Raw genomic sequence first — 19516 nt, forward strand, 5'->3', positions numbered from 1 at the left:
TTTTTTTAACTTTTCCTCTTAATATGATGTGATAGCTGGAAGTGAGGATTTCCATGCTGTAGCCAGGCAGAGGCAGGATGAGTAATATGCTGGTGCTTCAGTGTTTGCGTGACATATTATTGTGTTTGCATGTGTGTGTGTGCGCGTGTGCGTGTGCGTGTGTGTGTGTGTAGGCTGGACAGTCCCACGCCCGTAGGCTTGGACAAAGGTTGGTGACTCACCAGAGCTCAGCCGAAGCAGGAAGAAAAACAAAGTGATATAGAGAATATGGGACTGGATTAGTGGAGAGTCTAAGAAGGGGGAAAGGATGGAGGGATGGAGGTCTACTGGGAGCACAAAGACCCAAAGGGAGAGGTGGAATGTGTGAGCGGAGAGTAGAGGGAGGCAAAGAGAGGACGCCTGCTTCCCCCCTGAAGACTGATCTGTGGGGAGGGTGGGGAAGGATGAAGTAAATAAAGAAGGGAGAGACCAAAAGGGGAAGCTAAGCAGCACCCACGGGGACTCTGAGGGAAGCAGCAGGGAGGAAGACACGAGACAGCTTGGAGGAACTCGGGAGACTAAAGACACACACACAATTTCTTTTGGATGTGGGCAGGAGACCATATTTGCTCGAGTAAATACAGAGACGACTGGAAGACTGTGTGTGTGTGTGTGTGTGTGTGTGTGTGTGTGTGTGTGTGTGTGTGTGTGTGTGTGTGTGTGTGTAATTACACACTTTCTTTTCTTACAACAGTGTTTAAATAAACAGGAACCAGAGACTGCAGTGGCCGTGGGCCTCGAGCAGCCTCTGACTTCTTGCATTGTGTCAGACTGCTTTGCAAATCATAGCAGCCAGAGCTAGAAACGTACGTAGCTTAACTGTTTCCTCTGGGAATGATGAGATGATTAAACAGACGGGCTCTGAAAAGTCTTCTTCTTACTTTCAGTGATGTGGAGCCTGCACACCATTTTTAAAAAGGCACCCTGTGGAGTTTTGACCTCTTGTGGTGCTTTACTTTGAGTTGTGTTGAGTTTTGATGAGTGGATCTCTGAGGGAAGTTCTGCACATCAACAGTTAGTGGATGTAATTTACAAGAAGCACCACATAACTGGTACTCACATGTAGGTTTATAAGACAAAATACTGGAGAAAAACCTCTGCCAGGACAATGTTACCAATTTGATTTTGCACAGTCAAACTGCTGAAGCCTCATAATAGCTTCAGCTGAACCTTCGAATGCATTTTTGCAGAGAACAAGACACAGACAATGGGTTTTAGTGACAGACAAATATACAAAACAAATGTGTTCTTTGCAATGGAAACTCTACGTTCAAACATGATTTAAAAAAGTAGTTTTAATTGTCTTTAATATTACTGAGACTGAAAAAAACTGAACGCACCAATTTGGCCTCCTGGCTGTTATGATTTTGATACCTATCAACCAATCACATTTTCAATTCAGTGAAAACCATTTTTTCTTTATTAAAAAACTTTAACTTATGATGGAAAAGATGATCAATGCAAACTTCATTGGAATTTATTCACATTTGAGATATAGCAGTACAATATAAAAACGTAGGGCTGCTCTAATTATTGTTTTTGCAGTTCAATACAATACAATACTCATATGAATAAATCATTGATTTTAGAATGCACTTACAAGACTAAAACAACATAAATATGCAACTCAATCATCTAGTTCGCCTTGCCACAAATATTAAAGCAATGTAGAGGTGGAAAACCCTGTAAAACAGCATTCACATCCTTACAGGAAACTTCAGTCCCTACTGAAAGCCACGCAAATGAACAACTCTGAGGCGGCTTTTCTTCTTTTTTTATTCCATTTTATTGGAGTTTGGCAACCGCGAATAGCCCAAACTCAATTAGTAATAAATATATTTTAGTAATAGATTTAGTAATACATTGAGTGAGTACAGATATCTGTCTGACCCACTTTCTGTTCCTTCAGATTTTCTGTCCATCACATCACTTGTTACAGCTACAGTCAAGCCTGCAGGGATGGAAAATACAAATGTCCTTTGAGGATGAAATCTGACCTGCCCACACTTTTTTCCCTACAACACACACACACACACACACAAAGATAGACTGCAAACTGCGTGTTTCTGGGTCAATGTCAGCCCTGTTAGAGTGAGAGGTTGGCGCTGCACTTGAGAGACGGTCCCAGCCTTTAGTGTTGAGGGTCAATGCCTCCCAAAAGGGATGTGGAATATCTCCCCAGCTCTGCACACATCACTGCGTCACATGAATAACCCCAGCAGCTTCCTGCCAATGTCAGGGACACACAGGCATAAAAAACACCCACAGCAACAGCAGGGAGAGGGAAACCAAGAGAGACACAGATCTCTGATTAAGCACAGACATACAAATATAGTATTTCATGTTTTCCTGCATAAGTGCAGAAGTCGCTGTGTAGCCAACAGCGGGACGGTGAGCTGAGCTCGACAGATCCAGAGCCTTTCAGGCAGCTTCAATGAAATGTTAAATAATTGATTGTTGCCTGGAAATAAGAAAGTAGCAGGTGTGTGTGTGTGTGTGTGTGTGTGTGTGTGTGTGAGAGTGTGTGTGAATGCTGTTCATAGTATATATATGACTCTGGCTCAGGCAGCGTATGAGTTCATTAATTAAGTCAAGGCTTCAGGACTAATCCAAACCCTGTAGATGAGAGTAAATTCCCCTGCTAGGTTAGCTAATTAAATCACAGCAATTATTTATAACACAGTCATAAAGTTAAATTAATGTTTAATTTTAAGCCAAATGTAGGGAGGGGTGTATGTAAATAAGACAGAGCGAGGGCGGGATACACTGTAGTGTTAGAGGAGGGAGGGAGACACTGAGATACTGAAAAAAATACAAAACGACCAATGAAAGGTTGTACTGTTGTAGGTGACGGAAACATTAATGAAATAAAATAGTACACAAAACTGTGGCCGCAACTGAAGGATAATACACAACAGCTGAGATTATCCATCATATGAAGCTTTTAGCCCTGAACGAGCTGAGGCAGCAAATGAAGGTGCAGGTGAAAATCAGTCACGGGTACGTGCGTCAATAAAGCTGAGGTTGGCAGAAATTAAGTGAGCGAGGCGAGCGGCTGCGATGGAGGAGGAGGAGGAGGAGGAGGAAGCAACATGCAGGGAGCTGCAGGAATGTTAAGATCAGGGAAGCAACAAAATAAACAGCCTGTGTAAAGAGCAAACTAAATTATATTTAATTATACAATGTCACTGTCACGTCAAAAACTATTTGTCCACTGCTTCAACAGACTGACAGCTCCAGGTCATCATCATCCTTGTCTCTCTCTCGCGCACACAGAGAGAGAGAGACAGACAGACAGACAGACAGACAACCATGGCTTTTATGTGTATTAAAAATGGCTCAGATTATTGCTCAGCTATGAAAGACTATAAACAAATAAGATACTTCATCTGCTTTATCTCAGCAACAATGCACAGCTGCATGTTTACTTCCGAGGGACATGAAATCATATTAACTCAAAAGGGTGGAGAGTTCATTTTAATCTCGCTAAGATTTGGAGCTCTCGGATTCACAAAGCGCGGCTGTATAGAGAGAGGATGGCGTGTCGCTCATACACAGGGGGAACGACAACAAAATGCTCATTAGGTTTAAATGAGGTTTAGTCACCGGGAGTCGCCTTTAATTGCTTCTTTCTTTATTTGACGTGCACATTTTGCAGTGTATGCGTGACACAATGGTTATTTTGCCTGTGGCAACACAAGCCTCTGTCATTATTAAAGCAACAAGCTTGACATTCTGCTAAATGGGTGTTTGAGCAGTGCACTCTGTTTCTATTGAATGTTAAAAGTTGGCAGGAGAAAACAGCCTCTACATTAAATGTAAATTAGTTATAAATTCATATTTTTCCACACGTCTGTTTTGCTTCCTGTAGTGATCCTACACATCTGGCTTGATGACCTCACATTTTGAAATGGAGATGCTTGGCCTCTGCCAATGCAAATTCACACAATTCAGTCTATTGTTATATGCACCATCTGCTCTTGCTGATACACAAGGCATACAGGCCTTCCACTGAGATTTACACTCCACCTCTTCAGTTAAATACATGCCGTTTCTATCCCTCCCAACAGACTCTGTGTCCATCCTACCTGCTGTCAAGAGATGTCATGTCAAGCAAATGTAGTTTTTTTGTTGAATTCTCGTCACATACTGTACGTTATTACCAGTTTGGATAGGAGACTTGGGCTGGTTATTGTTATTATTGGTTATTATTATTATTATTATTATTATTATTATATACTATATTTGTTTGTCTCATTTCAAGGATGTTTTTTTTTTGATGCAATTATTGTGAGCAATAAGTTCATGTAAGCACATGTGCACAAAAGTGCTGTCTTGCTGTCCATGTGGGCCCGAGCATGCGTTCCCATGTTCATCTCCGTGTGCAGGCCAGGATGCACCTGGGGCCGCAAATGAGCAATGTGAGGTCCGGCCAAGCGCTCGATCGGCTGCCCACAACATCATGGTAGAGCAAGTCTGGGCACAAAGCCAGGACCCAAACAAAGTGCCTGGCTGTCACGGCCACCCTGTGCATACGCTCCGGCCGCAGGCTATAGGTGGGCTCTCTGTCATCCCTTTAAGAGCGAGGATGTGAACAGACACAAATGACATTTGGGGGTGTGTGTGCGTTTAAGCTTGAATGTGTGTGTACTCAGACAATCTGCTGTGCATTTAGCCACAAGTAAACAAGACGGAGGGAGATATTGATTACTTTGTAGCATTTTTGGATTTAGATGTTGGTGCCCTTTAAGTGTGTGTGCATGTTGAGACAGAGCCACCTGTTCCAGTCTATAGATTTAATGTATTATCCACTTTTACCGTCAACACTGGAGTCTTACGATATATACAAGGTAAATTATGTGCAGCCGTGCAAGTAAAACTAACAGAATTAAATTTAGAGAGAAAGATATATATATATATGCATGGATTTTAGCCAATTCTTATACAATGACTCTGTGTGAAATCTGTGTGCTTCATCCAGGAGGCAATCCTCGGATAAATCTACATCGCTTAAGTACAAACAACAACTTTTTCAGAGAGACAGAGAGTTTAGACAAACAGCCCATATTTACTCGCCAGGCAGGAGCCTCTGTTCCCATTTTATCAGACGGTAATGACAGAAGTGTCTGTAGCTGTCACCCAGAGAAACACACTGGCCTTGATTAATCCACCTCTTCCCCTTCTCTGTTCTCCTAATCCAATCTCAAATCCACTCTGTCTTTTTTTTTCTTCTTCAATCTTAACAAATGGACTGTCCAATCCACAGAGAGAGAGGATGGAGGACTCACAGAAAACAGAAACGACATCAGGGTCAGCTATTGATGAATCCCCGAAGGCAGCAAGCAATCCTGGAGCTGCAGAGAGATGGAGGGGGGAGAGAGACATCAGGAGGGGAGAGACAGGGAGAGAAACAAGAGGGGGGGGGAGCTCACTTCACTGTGTAAGGCTGCTAGACTCTAAAAGTGAGCGTGGCTGAGGAACGGTGTGGAAAATGTGATCACAGTTTCAATTTGAAGCTGTCAGGAGTAAATAAAGAGTATGTGGCTGGAAGGCATAGAGGGCAGGATTACTGAGCCCCACTCTGCTGCAGCTCATTTCCACCTTTACTACAAAACCCCCCAAAGAGTGAGAGACTTTAAACTGCTTAATGCCAGCAGGGGGAAGGATAAGCCAACAAAAATATATGGATCCAGTGTATGAAATTTTAAATACATCATGATGAAAACTCATCAGCTAAATGTGGATTATTATGAAGGAAATTCTGCAATCTTTTCAGGCTCATGCATCTGCGTTTCCTCTTTCAGAGAATCAGCTGCAGATGTGATGTGATGTCACTCTCTGCAACCTCTTAGCCAAGACAAAAATAACTTCAACTCGGATGTAAAATATGCAGCCTGTGGAACGTGTCAGAGGGGATTATGGGAGCTTGGTCATAGTGATATTGAGCAGTAAGTTAGAAATCATCGGAGTGCTTAGCGAAGGGAAAAAAAACAGGGAAAGTTGGAGAGAAAAGCTGTCACAACTTTGGTCTTTCCTCTCAGCGTTTTTGTGGCTCACATTTGAATCAGTGAGGTCAAGCGTGATACACAAAGGCACATACAAAAGTCGCACATTAATGTAGAGCTTGCACGCAGCTGGAGGCAACAATTGCTCTGAGCTTTCTATCGTATCTATTTAAGCTTATTGAGAAGAGCGTCAAAATAAAAGCTAGAAGAAATATTGTCCTCAAACGACATTAGGGTACATCCCAAGAATATATGGCCATATATGCCTCACATGTGCAATGACAACAAAAGCCTTTTTATTTCCTGTTTGTTTGGAAACATTTTAATGCGGATCTACCCAAAGAACAATGAACTAAAGGCAATAAAAACACAGCAGGTTGTGCAAAAACATGTAATACAGGAGAAATCTCTCCTTGCACACTTCACTTGGGGCCTTGATGGCAGTTCTGGTACCTTTATTCGATGATAAGTGGTTATGTGTGTGAGTGTGCATTGCCCATATTTAATGCGGCATCAGATCAGTGAGTTCACACAATAGCCTCCCACATCGTATGCAGATCGAGGCAGAGCAGATAGTGGGCGGATTAGAAAGCTCTGGGGTTATGTTTCCCTTTTCTGTGGTTTCCAGACGGTTTTCAAAAGCTCAGACAAGAGGAATCCAAATCACTGCAGATGATACAAACGAATGAACCAGGGTAGATACAATAAAAACCAATTAGATGGACACAAAAGGAGACGTTTTCCATACTCTGGCTTCGCTGGAGTGAAAAAAAAAAATGTTATCAGAGAGTGTACATTTCAGAAATTGGATTTTTAAACTGACTTTAAGAGAGCGGATAGATCATGTTCTTCCTTTGGCCTTTGATACTCTACTCATAACTTACACAATGTACTGCTGCAGCTGATATGTATATATAGCTATGTTCATATGCAGCATGTCTTGCATAATAGGTAATAAACACACACTAGGGTACATGCGCCTCATCATTTGCATACCAAAAACACGTGTCAGAGCACCGATGGTCAACTACATGGCGACAGTATCCGTGACTGGCTGATTTTTCTTGCTGACCACTGCTCCGTTTTGCCTTAAGCTTGTTAAAGCTCAGGCCAGGAAAGCCGATTAGGATGGGTGGCCAGTTGAGTTAAGCTGAGCGCTGCAATGCACACAGTTTACATAAACATGGGCACAGTGTGGGTGGGATCACAGAGTGGAAAAAGATGTGAAGTCCACCCTCATAAATCAAAAGTTATGCAATCACTAGGTACAATAGAAGGCATCATGGCAGGGTGCTGCGACAAACTAAACTCAGCTTGAGGAGACGACAGGAGCTGGTTTGGGATGAGATTATTTCCAGTTACTATCAACGTCACACAAAAGGCTACTCTTGGCCCCTGAATGCACAGAGATGGAATAAAGACAAACAAAAGGTATTCCCATTGAACTCCCACTCACTCTCTCTCTGTCAACACATTGTTCTCATTTTTAGAGCTGTCAAATGGCCTCTTGCTTTGGCGCCCCCAGGTATCAGAGGAGCGATCGCTGCCCGGCAGCTCATCAGTCCTGCTCGCATGCCTCTGGCTCCTTTCCTCACGCTTCTTTTCATGTTATGTAAGGAGGCTGGAGCCAAGCAGCGCATCTACAGTTGCCAGGTTCAGTTCCCGCTACTAATGCTACAAAGCTACTCTGACGCCACTCTCCATCGCTGCATCTCTCCCTCTCTCTGTGCATCAGCCAGTCGTTAAAAGCACCCGCTCTGCCCTAACAAGTCTCTGCTCACTGTGGGTGCTTTAGTCTTTTTTGTGTGTCATCCCTCACTTCTGTCCTCATTTCAAATTCAAATAATAAACACGGAGGCTTTTTTCTAAAGCTCCATCAGTGTGGGTGCACCAGCGATGAAGAGGCCAAATGGGCTATTGCCTTTCATGGCCTTTCACAGTTAAATCAGTCACACAGCTAAAAACCCTTTTCAAGGATCGGACGTATAAATTCACTGTGGACAGTGACCAGTAGCCAGACAGCGAAGGTGAGGAGAAATAAAAACCTATTAACCGCTGAGGTCTCCAGACAGATGAGTTTCAAGACAAATATGTCACAAAAACAGCACGTTGGAGTGGAAATGTTATTTTCTGTGGCCTAAGGCCCTTTGAGTTGTCTCAACTTTGAAGAGCTGTAGAGGCTATGAGGAGCTACCTCCTGGTTTAATTTCCTGTTGGCTCACCAATCACAGACATCATCAACACCAACAGGAGCCTGAGGAGGTCTGAGGGGAATAACACACTGACACACATGCGCACGCACCTGTACCTCCCTGTCATTGTTTGCTCTGCAGCCATGAGGGAAATTCATATTTGAAATGAGCTGAATCACTGATATGAAGTCGTCAGTCACTCAGGCTGCAGCCAGGGAGCATCTACTTTTACCTCCAGTGTGTGTGTGTGTGTGTGTGTGTGTTTGTGCATGTGGAGATACACAAACACTGAACAAGGACTGCAGTTATTCTGTCAGAAAAGATGACAAATCTCATTAGTGCCAGTGGGCACATCAAAGATGCAGGTTTTTAGGATTTGACTCTCTCTCGCTGTGTGTGTGTGTGTGTGTGTGTGTGTGTGTGTGTGTGTGTGTGTGTGTGTGTGTGTGTGTGTGTGTGTGTGTGTGTGTGTGTGTGTGCGAGATTTCCCTGTGACTAAGAGGAAGCTTAACAACATTCACTCTGCATGTTATCACTACTGTCACTCAGCTGTGCCTGGCACATTCTCAAAAAGCGCAGGACTGCACAGAGCTGCGGGGAAAAACATAATGACAAACAAAACGACAGCCGACAGTGAACCACAGAGAACAACACACCGAAACAGCCTCTGCGTCTAGGAGACAAAAAAATATGTAATTTCTACAAGATACATCAGGTTATCTAACTTCAAAATAAAATCTGAAGCTCCATCAAAATCCTCTGCAGTGGATGTTCAACCTTCCCTCCACCATCCTTTTATTTATCTGTCCTACATTCTGCAATCAGCATCACCAACACAAACTCTACTCATGTAACAGAAATGGTTTCACAGCGAGAACGAGAAACAGCTAAAAAATATGGGTTAATTGGGCAGCTGGTAATTGGAGCGTATTAGTCTCTTTGCTGCCACAGACAGTATTCAGTGGGAACAGGAAAGTGGGGGATTTGGGAGAATCTCAAGCTGCTGATGGCCTAAAAACACTCTGGTGTGATGAAGAGTATAATATGTAAGTGTGGCCTTTAAAAAAATGAGGCTGGAATATCACAATCCAAAAATCGCATCACAGAACCAGCTGGTCCCCACACTAGACTTTATCATAAAAAGGAGGTCACTGTCAAACTGACCTTTTGTGTTGGTTTTCACATGTAATTATGACATTATGTTTGATTGTAGCTGCACCGTGCATCAAGCTAACACTCCTGAGACGCCTGTTCACTGATATCAACCATCCATCAAACTCCCAGTGAGACAGAGGACAAGACGACCCTCAAATTGTTGAAGTAACAAGTGCTACTGGGTTTAGTAACTGTTATAATCCCTTACACTGCCTGTTACTGAAAAAAGTAATCAAATTACTGCCCAACACTGATAGTTACTTTGCAGATGAAAGGCTCTGCACACCCACACAGGTGTTTTCATTTACTCCGGCTGGTTAGACCTCCAGTCAGGTGTAAGTTGGGTGGATCTATTTCGCCAAACTAAGCACGAATAAGAATGATAACAGGGTGAGTTGAGACAAAATCAGATGCATGAGGATGATGTCAATCAAGTGTGTGCAGGCGCTTTAAGCTTTTACATACAAAATATATAATAACTTTATAGAATAGATTGGAAAATTTAAGTCAAGGTTGAGTCATCTGTTGCTACTTCAGTGCTTTCCTCTCATGGGTCATTCAGCATAATGCAAAACAGGTATTTAGAGAGTTTAACTCTGTCAGACCAAACAGTTGCTCCTGCAAAGTATCACTACATAATGTTTTCAGTAATTTAACACATTTATGCATCTTGTTCTGAAAAGCAGTGCATTTGAACGGCAGCTGACTGCTGCTCGAGTAAACAGATACACAAATCTTACCATGTGTTGGGAGGATCATAGCAGTCTCGTAAATCAAGCTAAAAGTGACAGTTAAAAACATCTGTCCTCACAATATGAGAACAGTTGGACGGCCTGCTGGCAGGGTCAGAGCAAGCAGCTGCCTTCTCATCGTCACTTGAGGGATATAAACCCCCTATGTCAGTTTCTTGAAACCAGAAAAAGCCACCGATATGGTTGACTGAGAAGGATACCAGTCACACTGCAGACACTGCATGTCACTGTGAGGCCACTGGGTCCACTCGCTTCACTGCCCCAAACACAAGATGAAATTGTTTTTTCATTCAAAACCATGTTCTCACCAGCCCCATTTTAGAGCAGCAGTTTCTCTTCAAACCAACAAGTACAATTTGTCCATTTTTGCTGTACACAAAGAACATCTGAGTGTAAACTGACTTCCACCGGAAGTCTCTTCTCTCATCTTGAAAGTGCAGTTTGTTACTCTGCAACATTAATTGGTGAAGTGATTGTTTGGGATTAAAACCTGCTGAAGGATGCAAATTTACAAGCTGGGAGCGCGTACGCAGACACGACCTCTGCTGCAGTTGAAGATAACACAAGGTGGAAACTGCCAAAGTGTCTTTATTCAAGAGCTGCACCTTCTGTCAGCACAGTTTTGAGGTGCTGACACCTGGATTTTTTATTCCAGGGTGGAAGATTTGATACTTTTCAAGCTTTGACTTTGAGACTTTAACTCACTCTTACTTGTGACATGTTACGCATTTTTATACTTTAAAGTACTTCATAGTACAATCTAAGGCATATTTAGACTTCCATTGCATCAATATATATATATATATATGTATATCAATAGTTTTGATTAACATTTTACTATTAACACGTCTATTCACCTCTATTAACAGTTTTTATAAGTGAATAACAAAAGTATTCCTAGAGAAAGATGGAGAGACTTGCAAATCTTGCACATCTTGTGAAAACTGCAGAATAATGAACTTTACTTTATGAAATAAAGCTGAAAGTGTTCAATATAAATTAAGTATTTCACATTTACATTTGCAGCATTTGGCAGATGTTCTCATCCAAAGCAGCTTACAGTGCTGCTCAGTATTCATGATTAGGACACCACCAGATCAAGTGAACATGAGTCATCAAAGTTTATAAGTTTGATTCAAGTGAAAGAGACACTTCAAGAGTTAAACTTGTGCACTGGACTAATAAGCTTCAAGTAATTCTCCAGCAATTTCCATTAAAATTTAATTTTTATTCCATTTCTTCTTCAAGTCACGGGATTAAATCTGGTACCAAAAATATTTATAGTCCGTCTGCATGTTGGAGCACCAAACATGTTTATTATGGTTGGAGATTCTCCACACACTGCTATTAAGAAATATTGCCCAGTTTGTCGCAAAGCTCCTGTCCAATAAGGTCAGTCCACATAACTGGAAGTGCATGTTTCACACCTGCATGTCTGCAGCTGCACAAACATTGAAATCAACAGCATAAGCGCAGCAGAATACGCCTGATAATCAGACTAAACTGCCATTTTGTTTGATCTCCAGGCAACAGCACAATCACACTTCACTAAAACGTCCCCCGAGTTTGGCGAAGGCTCATCTAAAGAAACAGCAAGCTTCCAAACAATCTCCCACGTCACCACCAGAGGGCAACAATGTGCCAAATGTTACCGATTTTCATACATTTCAAAAGTAGTGCAAAGCTGACTGTGAAAATAGTGCATTCAAAAACACATGAAACAGAGCTTTCGTTGAGACCTACATGTTTTACTTTTGAGCCCTCAGAGTCCATCACACTCAGGCTTTCTTGTTGCGAACAGAAAGTGACAGAATTCCTCCAGCTGGTAAGAAAAAATTGAACAAAAGAGAGTCAAAGGTCAGAGACATCAGATGAGGAATCCATCTGCGCTGGAACTCCTGATTGTGAAGTTACAAGCTGTCTGACTCACACAGAGCGCTCGCCCCATCTCTGTTTGCCTGGGTGAATGGATTTGCTTCAGCAGGGGCTGACTTCACACACTTTGAGGGCCCTGCACAGTTCGCTGTGAGTCAGTGGCGTTGGCGACCTTCGGACGGACAAGGACAATCACAATCGCAGGCAGCGGCAAAAGCCTTTAAATCCTGCCGGATTGATCAAGGAGCGCGGTGAGACGTAAAATACACTCATCCAGATGAGGAGCTGAGGTGATGCTGCTGGTAGCTCAGGTGGACTTTGAGGATAAGCTGGCCTGCGATAGTTCAGGGCATCAGATTATCATGTAAAACTATTTGAGGGGATAAAACCAACATTAAGGAAATGAAGAAACGCTGCCACGTCAAAATTATCTCTAAAACAAATTCACTGGATTCCGTCTTGTTCTGAAAACTTGACTTGATTTTAAGAGACAGTGCCCTGAGGTAGCTGTTGCTCATCCACCAACAGTTGTTCCTCCATTCACTCCACGGCGCTTTAACAACATCGATTACACAAAGTTCCTTTACTCTGAAACTTTTTTCAGAGGCCTCACTGTCCTCAGTGTCAAAGTGTATGACTAACTGAAGGCTCCATCTGTCTGCTTCATTTTTCATGCTTCTTTTCCTGCTCTACTTCTCTGAAGATGATGGATGCTCCTGAAATCAAGGGGGACAGCTGGTCATTAGGCTGGAGGTAAAGCGAAACACGTTGCATGACTGTGTTTGGGGGGGGGGCAGCAAAGACAGCGGAAAAGTAAGAGGCAGGGCAGCGAGTTTGAGCGCTTTTGTTGGCTGACATTACAGAGTCACATTGTAATGCAGCAGATAATAGCCTGCAGGTTGGACTGGGGGGCCTGGGGAGCAGCCGGCACCTGCTGCCATTCATTCAAGGTGACAGTAAGCCGATGTCACCAAGTCCGAGTTGAGGCTCTGCAGTGTGTGTCGAGCCTCTGGGTGTGTGTGTGTCAGAGAGGTTTTATAACAGTCTGTGTTGCATCACACACACACACACACGAGTTGCTCAGATAGATAATATGAAAGCGCTACATAACCACCCTCCATCTAAACTGATCACCTCAACAACTCACTCAGCATGCAGCCCTCCATTACAGAACAACAAGACCACCACTACATTCACCGCATGAGGCAGGCGGGCTTTTGTTCTGCAGCACATCTGGGACTGCGCATGAAATTCACAGCCCCTTCCAGACGTCGTGCTTTTACCTTGCAGTTGAAAGGCAAAGACAGAGCTTCTGGTTTAAAAGTGCTCTCCAGATGTCTACAAACACCAGAGATAGAGGTCGATGCTCTCTATCTCTGCCTCCGCTGAGCAGTCTACCCTTCAAAGGTTCAGACAGCCATGAGAGCCCCCAGAGACCATCGGTTCCTGCTCTGTATCCAGCTCTCACTGCTGCTGCCCTTCCCACAAACACAATCACACACACACACACACACAAACACATCAAGCATTTAATTCATACCAATGCGCGCTCTGCTGCTTCAGTAAGGTGGCGGCTGCCTTTGCACCCGAGCATCAGGAGGTGAAAAACATCTGAGAGGAAAAGAAAAAAAGGAAGTCACAAAGTTCACTCTCAAAACAACTTCAAGTGTTTTCAGGAATTAATTGAAGGCAGCTGCATCTCGGTGTCAACAACTGAATTACTTCCCATTTATACTGGATTTTGTCTCTTGTAAACTGTGGCGTCTGAACTCTCATCACACATACACAGGAAACAAACACAGGTGTTGACTTTCCTGTTTCTGGCAAATGTTGGCATTATTTTTGACACTTTTTGCTCACATTCATCCTGAAGTGTACAATTTGCAGCTAAACCAGTTGAAATCCCAAAAAAAACTGTTCTGCTCCACCATCAGAGTTAAAGAAGAAGGTAGCATCTCATCTACAGTGTGGGAGAGTGGGTGCTGATTGTTGGACAAGGACGAGAGCTGGTTCAGTCATTTTCAAGAGGTTCGTGGGGCTCTTCGCAGTAAGCTGCCACCTACTCCTATAAACACAGCTCACCCTCAGCAGCGAGCAGAGAGACTGCATGTGTGCAGATGGACAGAAGAGGTACGACTGTGTGGGCAGCAAAGAATTACACTCAACATCCTCTCCTGATGCCAGTCATCAGAGAGCCACAAGGCAGCAGCTTCCCCCTCACCTGCAGCAGAGAGCCAGTGGGACGGCGAGCTCAGTGATAACACTCATTTTCTGCTTGGCTGAACTCTGGTCAAACAACTGAAAGTCACATGCTCAAAGTCAAAAATAGCACTGGTTTATCCACCGTCACAGTGGTATGGTTTATAGTTCACAGTCCTAGCACACAGTAAATGTGCAGGTCATAAATGAAGAGTTTCATGAGCCATTCACATGTGACAGAAGTGGAAACAAAAGAAAAACATTTCTTCAGTGGATTCATAACATTTGTTGGAAAAGGGCAAAATAAAGAGACACGGCAGCTTATTTTTGTGGTGTTACAAAACACACTGGCTCCATCGTAGAGGATCAACTTCATCCTTTGAGGAAGAAACATTTTTTGGACTAAAGTGCTGTACAGGCCGATGAACATTTCCACACGTGGCTAAAAAATACATTGTCTTTGGCAGCCGTGACCACTATCATTCCCACACGATGTTTGCATTAGGGATGAAAATGTAAGAGAACATAATGCTGCTTTACGGAGCTAAACACATTCATACATTCTCAAATCAAGCTGATGTTTTGTTGGCACATCAGACTAGAAATGTGACAACACATCAGGCAAGTGAAGGTCTGACTCACATTGATGGTTTGTCAGCTCAAGCATTTGTATACATTAGAAACGACTCCCACGCTTGTGTCATTTTTAGTGTTCACGCAGTCACTTAGCACACGTTGCTTTCGGGGGCAATCTGCTTTGACTACCTGTCACATAATAGCATATTTGGTCTGAAACGTAGACACTGAAAAATAGACCCTGGCTGCACAGACCAGCATAGTTATTAAAGCAGACAAGGAAACATGACTTGCAGGTCGAGTTGTATAAAGAAAGTTGCCATGAAAACTTTGTAACCTTATAAATTGTTGCCTTCAGGATGAGAATTACATGCTCCACGATGAGTCAGTAAATGCAGCCGCCGGTATTCATTATGCAAATATACCGAGTTGGAAAGCAGGTCTGCATCTTATTGAACGACATTTAGCTTAATTACTGAAAGCTTGATGAAGACATCTAAGGTTATAGTTGTTTTTCAAGACGTGAGCAGACATTTATAATGAGCCCAAGACAGGAAGCATAGTTGAACCAAACAAAGTCTGAACCCAGGATAACTTTAAACACCAAGTTTAAGGCAACAAATCACAACTGGAAACTTAAAGCTACTTAAAATCAAAAAAGTTCACTACCACCTGTAGTTTGGCATGTGAACATAGTATAATATAGTCACTTACACTACGCAAGCTGAAGAAACTCAATCAAGCACAACCCAACAGGCACAAAGTGCTATAATTTGAATACAACACCTCCTCACGTTTAATTCGGCTCAGTTGTTGAATGGAAATATAGTCACTGCCATCTAGTGGGAGGCCACAGCAATGTCAAGGCAAAGGACAATTTTATTGAATTAATTTAGAAACATACAAAAGCACTGAAACAATACAACATCGTCAAGATAAAGACATTAAACAGCAGGGCAAGAGACTTCAGCTGGAGTGGATGGCAAAACATCCTGCAAACAAAAAACAAACGAGTCAATAAATGAATCATTCTGATCTCCACACATGCCGTTTTGTTTTTAAACAGTGTCCCTCCCTGGATCTTACCGTGTTCACGTCTTCAATAATGACCACGCCTTTCCCCTGAACCTCAATGTCGCTTTCCGTGTTGTTGTGCGAGCAGTACTCTTCACTCTCCGTCTCTACAGTACTGGGCTGAGAAACGGTCAGCATTGAGATACCTTAATGTTTCATGTTGCGTTGAAGGCTTTTGTATAAATGGTCATGAAGTTTTGCATTACACTATACATTACCACCACCACGCCCCCCTCCCTTACTAACCTCATAGTCAGGATCCTCCTCTGGGGCATCATCGTCAGCGAGCTCTTGAGTGAGCGCCTCCACCCAGGTCGGATGCTCTTCATCCTCCTCATCCTCATCCAACTCATCCTGCTTTCTCTTGCTGCCTTTTCCACAAGGTTTAGTAGGAGATACTCTGATTTCTATTGGGAAACAAGCTTGTTTTTAAAAACTAGCCCCATCACGCATCTATACAGGAGCAACATGCTCTTCCATGTCCATCAAAAAGGTGAAATTGTAAAAATCATACTGTACTTATTGTAAAGTGACCAGTTATGCTCTGATAAACATCAGAGTATCTGAAGTTCAGCATTTGATATCCTCACCAAGTTGTTTTTTTGGCCCTGCTTGATAACAGGGAAACCTATTTGACTGATGAAATTGGTAAAGGAAGAAGTAGTGTTTAGTTGTTTCCCTGCCCCCAGTCAGGAACTGCTGCATTTGGCAGGGAACGAAAAATAAACAAGGCACCTGTTCTCTTCCCTGATTCTCCATTATTACAGTTTGATAACAATTGTGCTCCAGAGAAAGGGTGTTAGCGCGATAAAAATCACAGATGGTCACCAGCCACACAGCTGCCATACCTGGTGAGAGGGAGCGCCCAATGCTGCTGGACACCGGGTAGCCCAGGGCGCCCTGCACCCAGCGGGGCAGGACGGACAGCAGCAGGCGGGTCACCCTGTGCAGTCGCTTGCGGCCGGCGAGGCTCTGACGTGCTGGGCTGGGAACCGCGGGGCTGACAAGGGTTTTCTCCTGCGGCTGCCGGAAGCCCAGCACCCACCAAAACCCGCGGTACGCACGCACCTGTAAAGTGAGAGCCACGTTAGGTTCGCGTGCAAAGCGAACAGGTTCAATTGAACCAGACATTAGCTGCCGCTCGTACCACGATGCCGAATGGCCAGAAGAGGCCGCGCAGCACGGAGCGAAACACACCGTCTCCCCTCACGACTCCGCCCTGCAGGGGACGAGACAACACAGGTGAAAACTACCACAACTACGTGTCTGTGTGTTGGTGGGAAACCTCTCTGCCAGCTAGAATGGGTTCAACAGCCACCTAGCTTTTGATTTGTCCGTCTACCAGTAATTACCTCCGTCTTTCCTGCCTGCTCCTGCTCCTGCTCCACGGTGTCTCTGCTGATTTCTGAAGTCATCCTGCTTCGGGTCAAAGCCTGGTGGTTCTGCCGGCCTGCAGTGACTATGAGGAGGAGGAGGAGGAGAATTTGAAGGACTACAGTGTCTGCGGGTTTTGGAGGGTGAAATGTACCCCGAAGTTGGCACGGAGTAGCCAATCAACAGGGACAAATGCACCTGGCGCAATCACAGCGGACCAATGAGCAAATCCCGCCAATTAACCTGCAACAGGTCAACGAATGGTCACGTGACCGAGTTGGACTTCATTGAATAGAGGTCAAATTTGTATTTTTTTTTAAATTAGAAACCAGTTACATGCAGGAATTTAAAACTTTTCTTTTCATATTTAAAATTATCTGTGTTTGACTGCAAGACATTTTTATTAATAGACATTAGACTGCTGCCCTAACAGGCAACAGGCATGAACACATTAAAAGTATTGAACTTAAATAATAATGATGATTTAAAAATGATCAGTAATCCAAATAGAAATTCATTTTTAAAACTTGAAAACAAACATGTCTGCTGTTAAAACAGAACATGTACCTTGATAAAATATAAAAGGTAACGCATGTAACTTTTTGGTCATATATTTTGAATGATCATGAATGCTTTATGATTGATTAATGTAGAAATCTTAAAGTTAACTTGCAATGCCCCAGAACATGGCCGGTAGTGGAGCATATAGCTTCATCACAAGCTAACATAACTTCCAAAAATTACAGTTTTAGAGGCACAAAACAATATATCTTTTGTAAATGTCACTGAAAGTCAGGCTTTCTTTCTATGTGACCATCAACCCGGTAACAACGCTCATGTTTATATTGTGAACAGTTTTGCGATTTCTTCTGATTGCTAGTTTCGTCCGTCTTCAGAGCTGCACACGTCTTTCTGATTGACTCTGGGCTTCAGAAGACACAATATATGTAATCGCCATTTTGTGCTTCTCTTCTTTGTCGTGTCACAGTTTCATAGTTAATACCTTGTAAAAACGATCTACTTCCTACAACAACATAAGACCGACACACTGGTTAAAAAAGTAATTTTATTGGCTCTACGTCACCTGTACATCGTGTCCATTTTGGTTTTGGTTTGCTGTAGTTCACTTTTCATCTACAGGGAATTAGATTTGATTCCGGTTAAGTAAAGTGAACTATTGTTGACTTGGTTTGGTTTTGTAAAGTGTGTTTGGTTGGTGGATGGGAGGTTTGAAGGATCATTTAATCAAATTACATTTGGTGCTCGGAGGCCATGTGCTGAAGGACACTTCAACATAAGCTGAGGATCTGGGAACTGAATCACCAACCCTATAATTTGTTTTATGGAAGGATTAATATGAACCAGTACAACTTCCCACACCGGGAGTCAAACCTGGGCCACCTGGGTGAAAACCAGGAATCCTAACCGCTAGACCATATGGGATTGATTCATAATGCTTTTCACTGCTGGTCAGACTTATCAACAGAACTTATCATAAACACACAGGTATTATTTTGTTTTATTTATGTTTGTTTCAGAGAAAGACGTCTTCAAGCAGTGTAGAATGAGTGGGAAATACCTGATAATGTGAAACTAAATGTTATTTAGCAAGTCAAATGTTATTGGCATGACGTTTAATAATCTGAGGTATGTCATGTTATTTATGTTAAATCAAATTCAAAACTTGAAGATTTACATCATTATTAAACAGCATTTATGTTTGAGCCTAAACGTTTGTGAGAACTCATGTATGATAAGGTCTGATTTTTTAAAAACGTTTCTGCTGTTGTGTCATGCAGATTTACACACAGTGACGTGTGTCCTGCTGCACATTAGAGAAGTCAAACAATGGAGAAAGTTCCACATTCTCAATTGTGCTGATTTACACAAAATAATACTATTTATATACTATATTGAATATATTGTCTGTTGGTTGGATAAAAACTATTTTAAGACATCATCTTGAACTTTAGGAAGGTGTGATGGGAATTATTCACCATTTTCTGACCACAAATAATTGATTGATTGAGAAAATAATCAGCAGATTCATTGCTAATGGCAATAGTCAACAGTTGCAGCCCTACTGCTCACAGAAAGGCAGACTAAAACCATGACAAGTTAAATGGTTAGCTCCCCAAAATGAGTAACATGTTACGCACACACGCTCTGAGAGGCAGGGAGATGTTGCATCTGTCTGCTCCTTAGCATATGAAGAGGTTTAAGAGAGAGGCCCATCATTATGCTTCCATACTTGACAAGTTCCTTAATTGGTAAC

At 42.8% G+C, this 19516-nt stretch overlaps 1 protein-coding gene and 1 non-coding gene across 2 annotated transcripts; both read right to left on the minus strand.

Annotated features, from left to right (window-relative positions):
* Nucleotides 1-15659: 15659 nt before the first annotated feature.
* Nucleotides 15660-17287, minus strand: org (oogenesis-related gene). Its single transcript, XM_070909633.1, has 6 exons — nt 17220-17287; nt 17015-17086; nt 16716-16935; nt 16114-16274; nt 15880-15987; nt 15660-15785 (listed from the first exon to the last, which is right to left on the minus strand). Exons 1-6 carry the CDS (start codon nt 17280-17282, stop codon nt 15738-15740), a joined length of 672 nt encoding a protein of 223 aa, XP_070765734.1. The 5' UTR covers nt 17283-17287; the 3' UTR covers nt 15660-15737.
* A 1325-nt stretch (nt 17288-18612) lies between these two features.
* Nucleotides 18613-18684, minus strand: trnae-uuc (transfer RNA glutamic acid (anticodon UUC)). The gene has a single exon. It is a non-coding gene; the product is annotated as a tRNA-Glu (tRNA).
* Between the last annotated feature and the right edge of the window lie 832 nt (nt 18685-19516).

This window comes from Enoplosus armatus, chromosome 7, assembly GCF_043641665.1.
Source record: "Enoplosus armatus isolate fEnoArm2 chromosome 7, fEnoArm2.hap1, whole genome shotgun sequence".
Lineage (NCBI taxonomy): Eukaryota > Metazoa > Chordata > Actinopteri > Centrarchiformes > Enoplosidae > Enoplosus > Enoplosus armatus.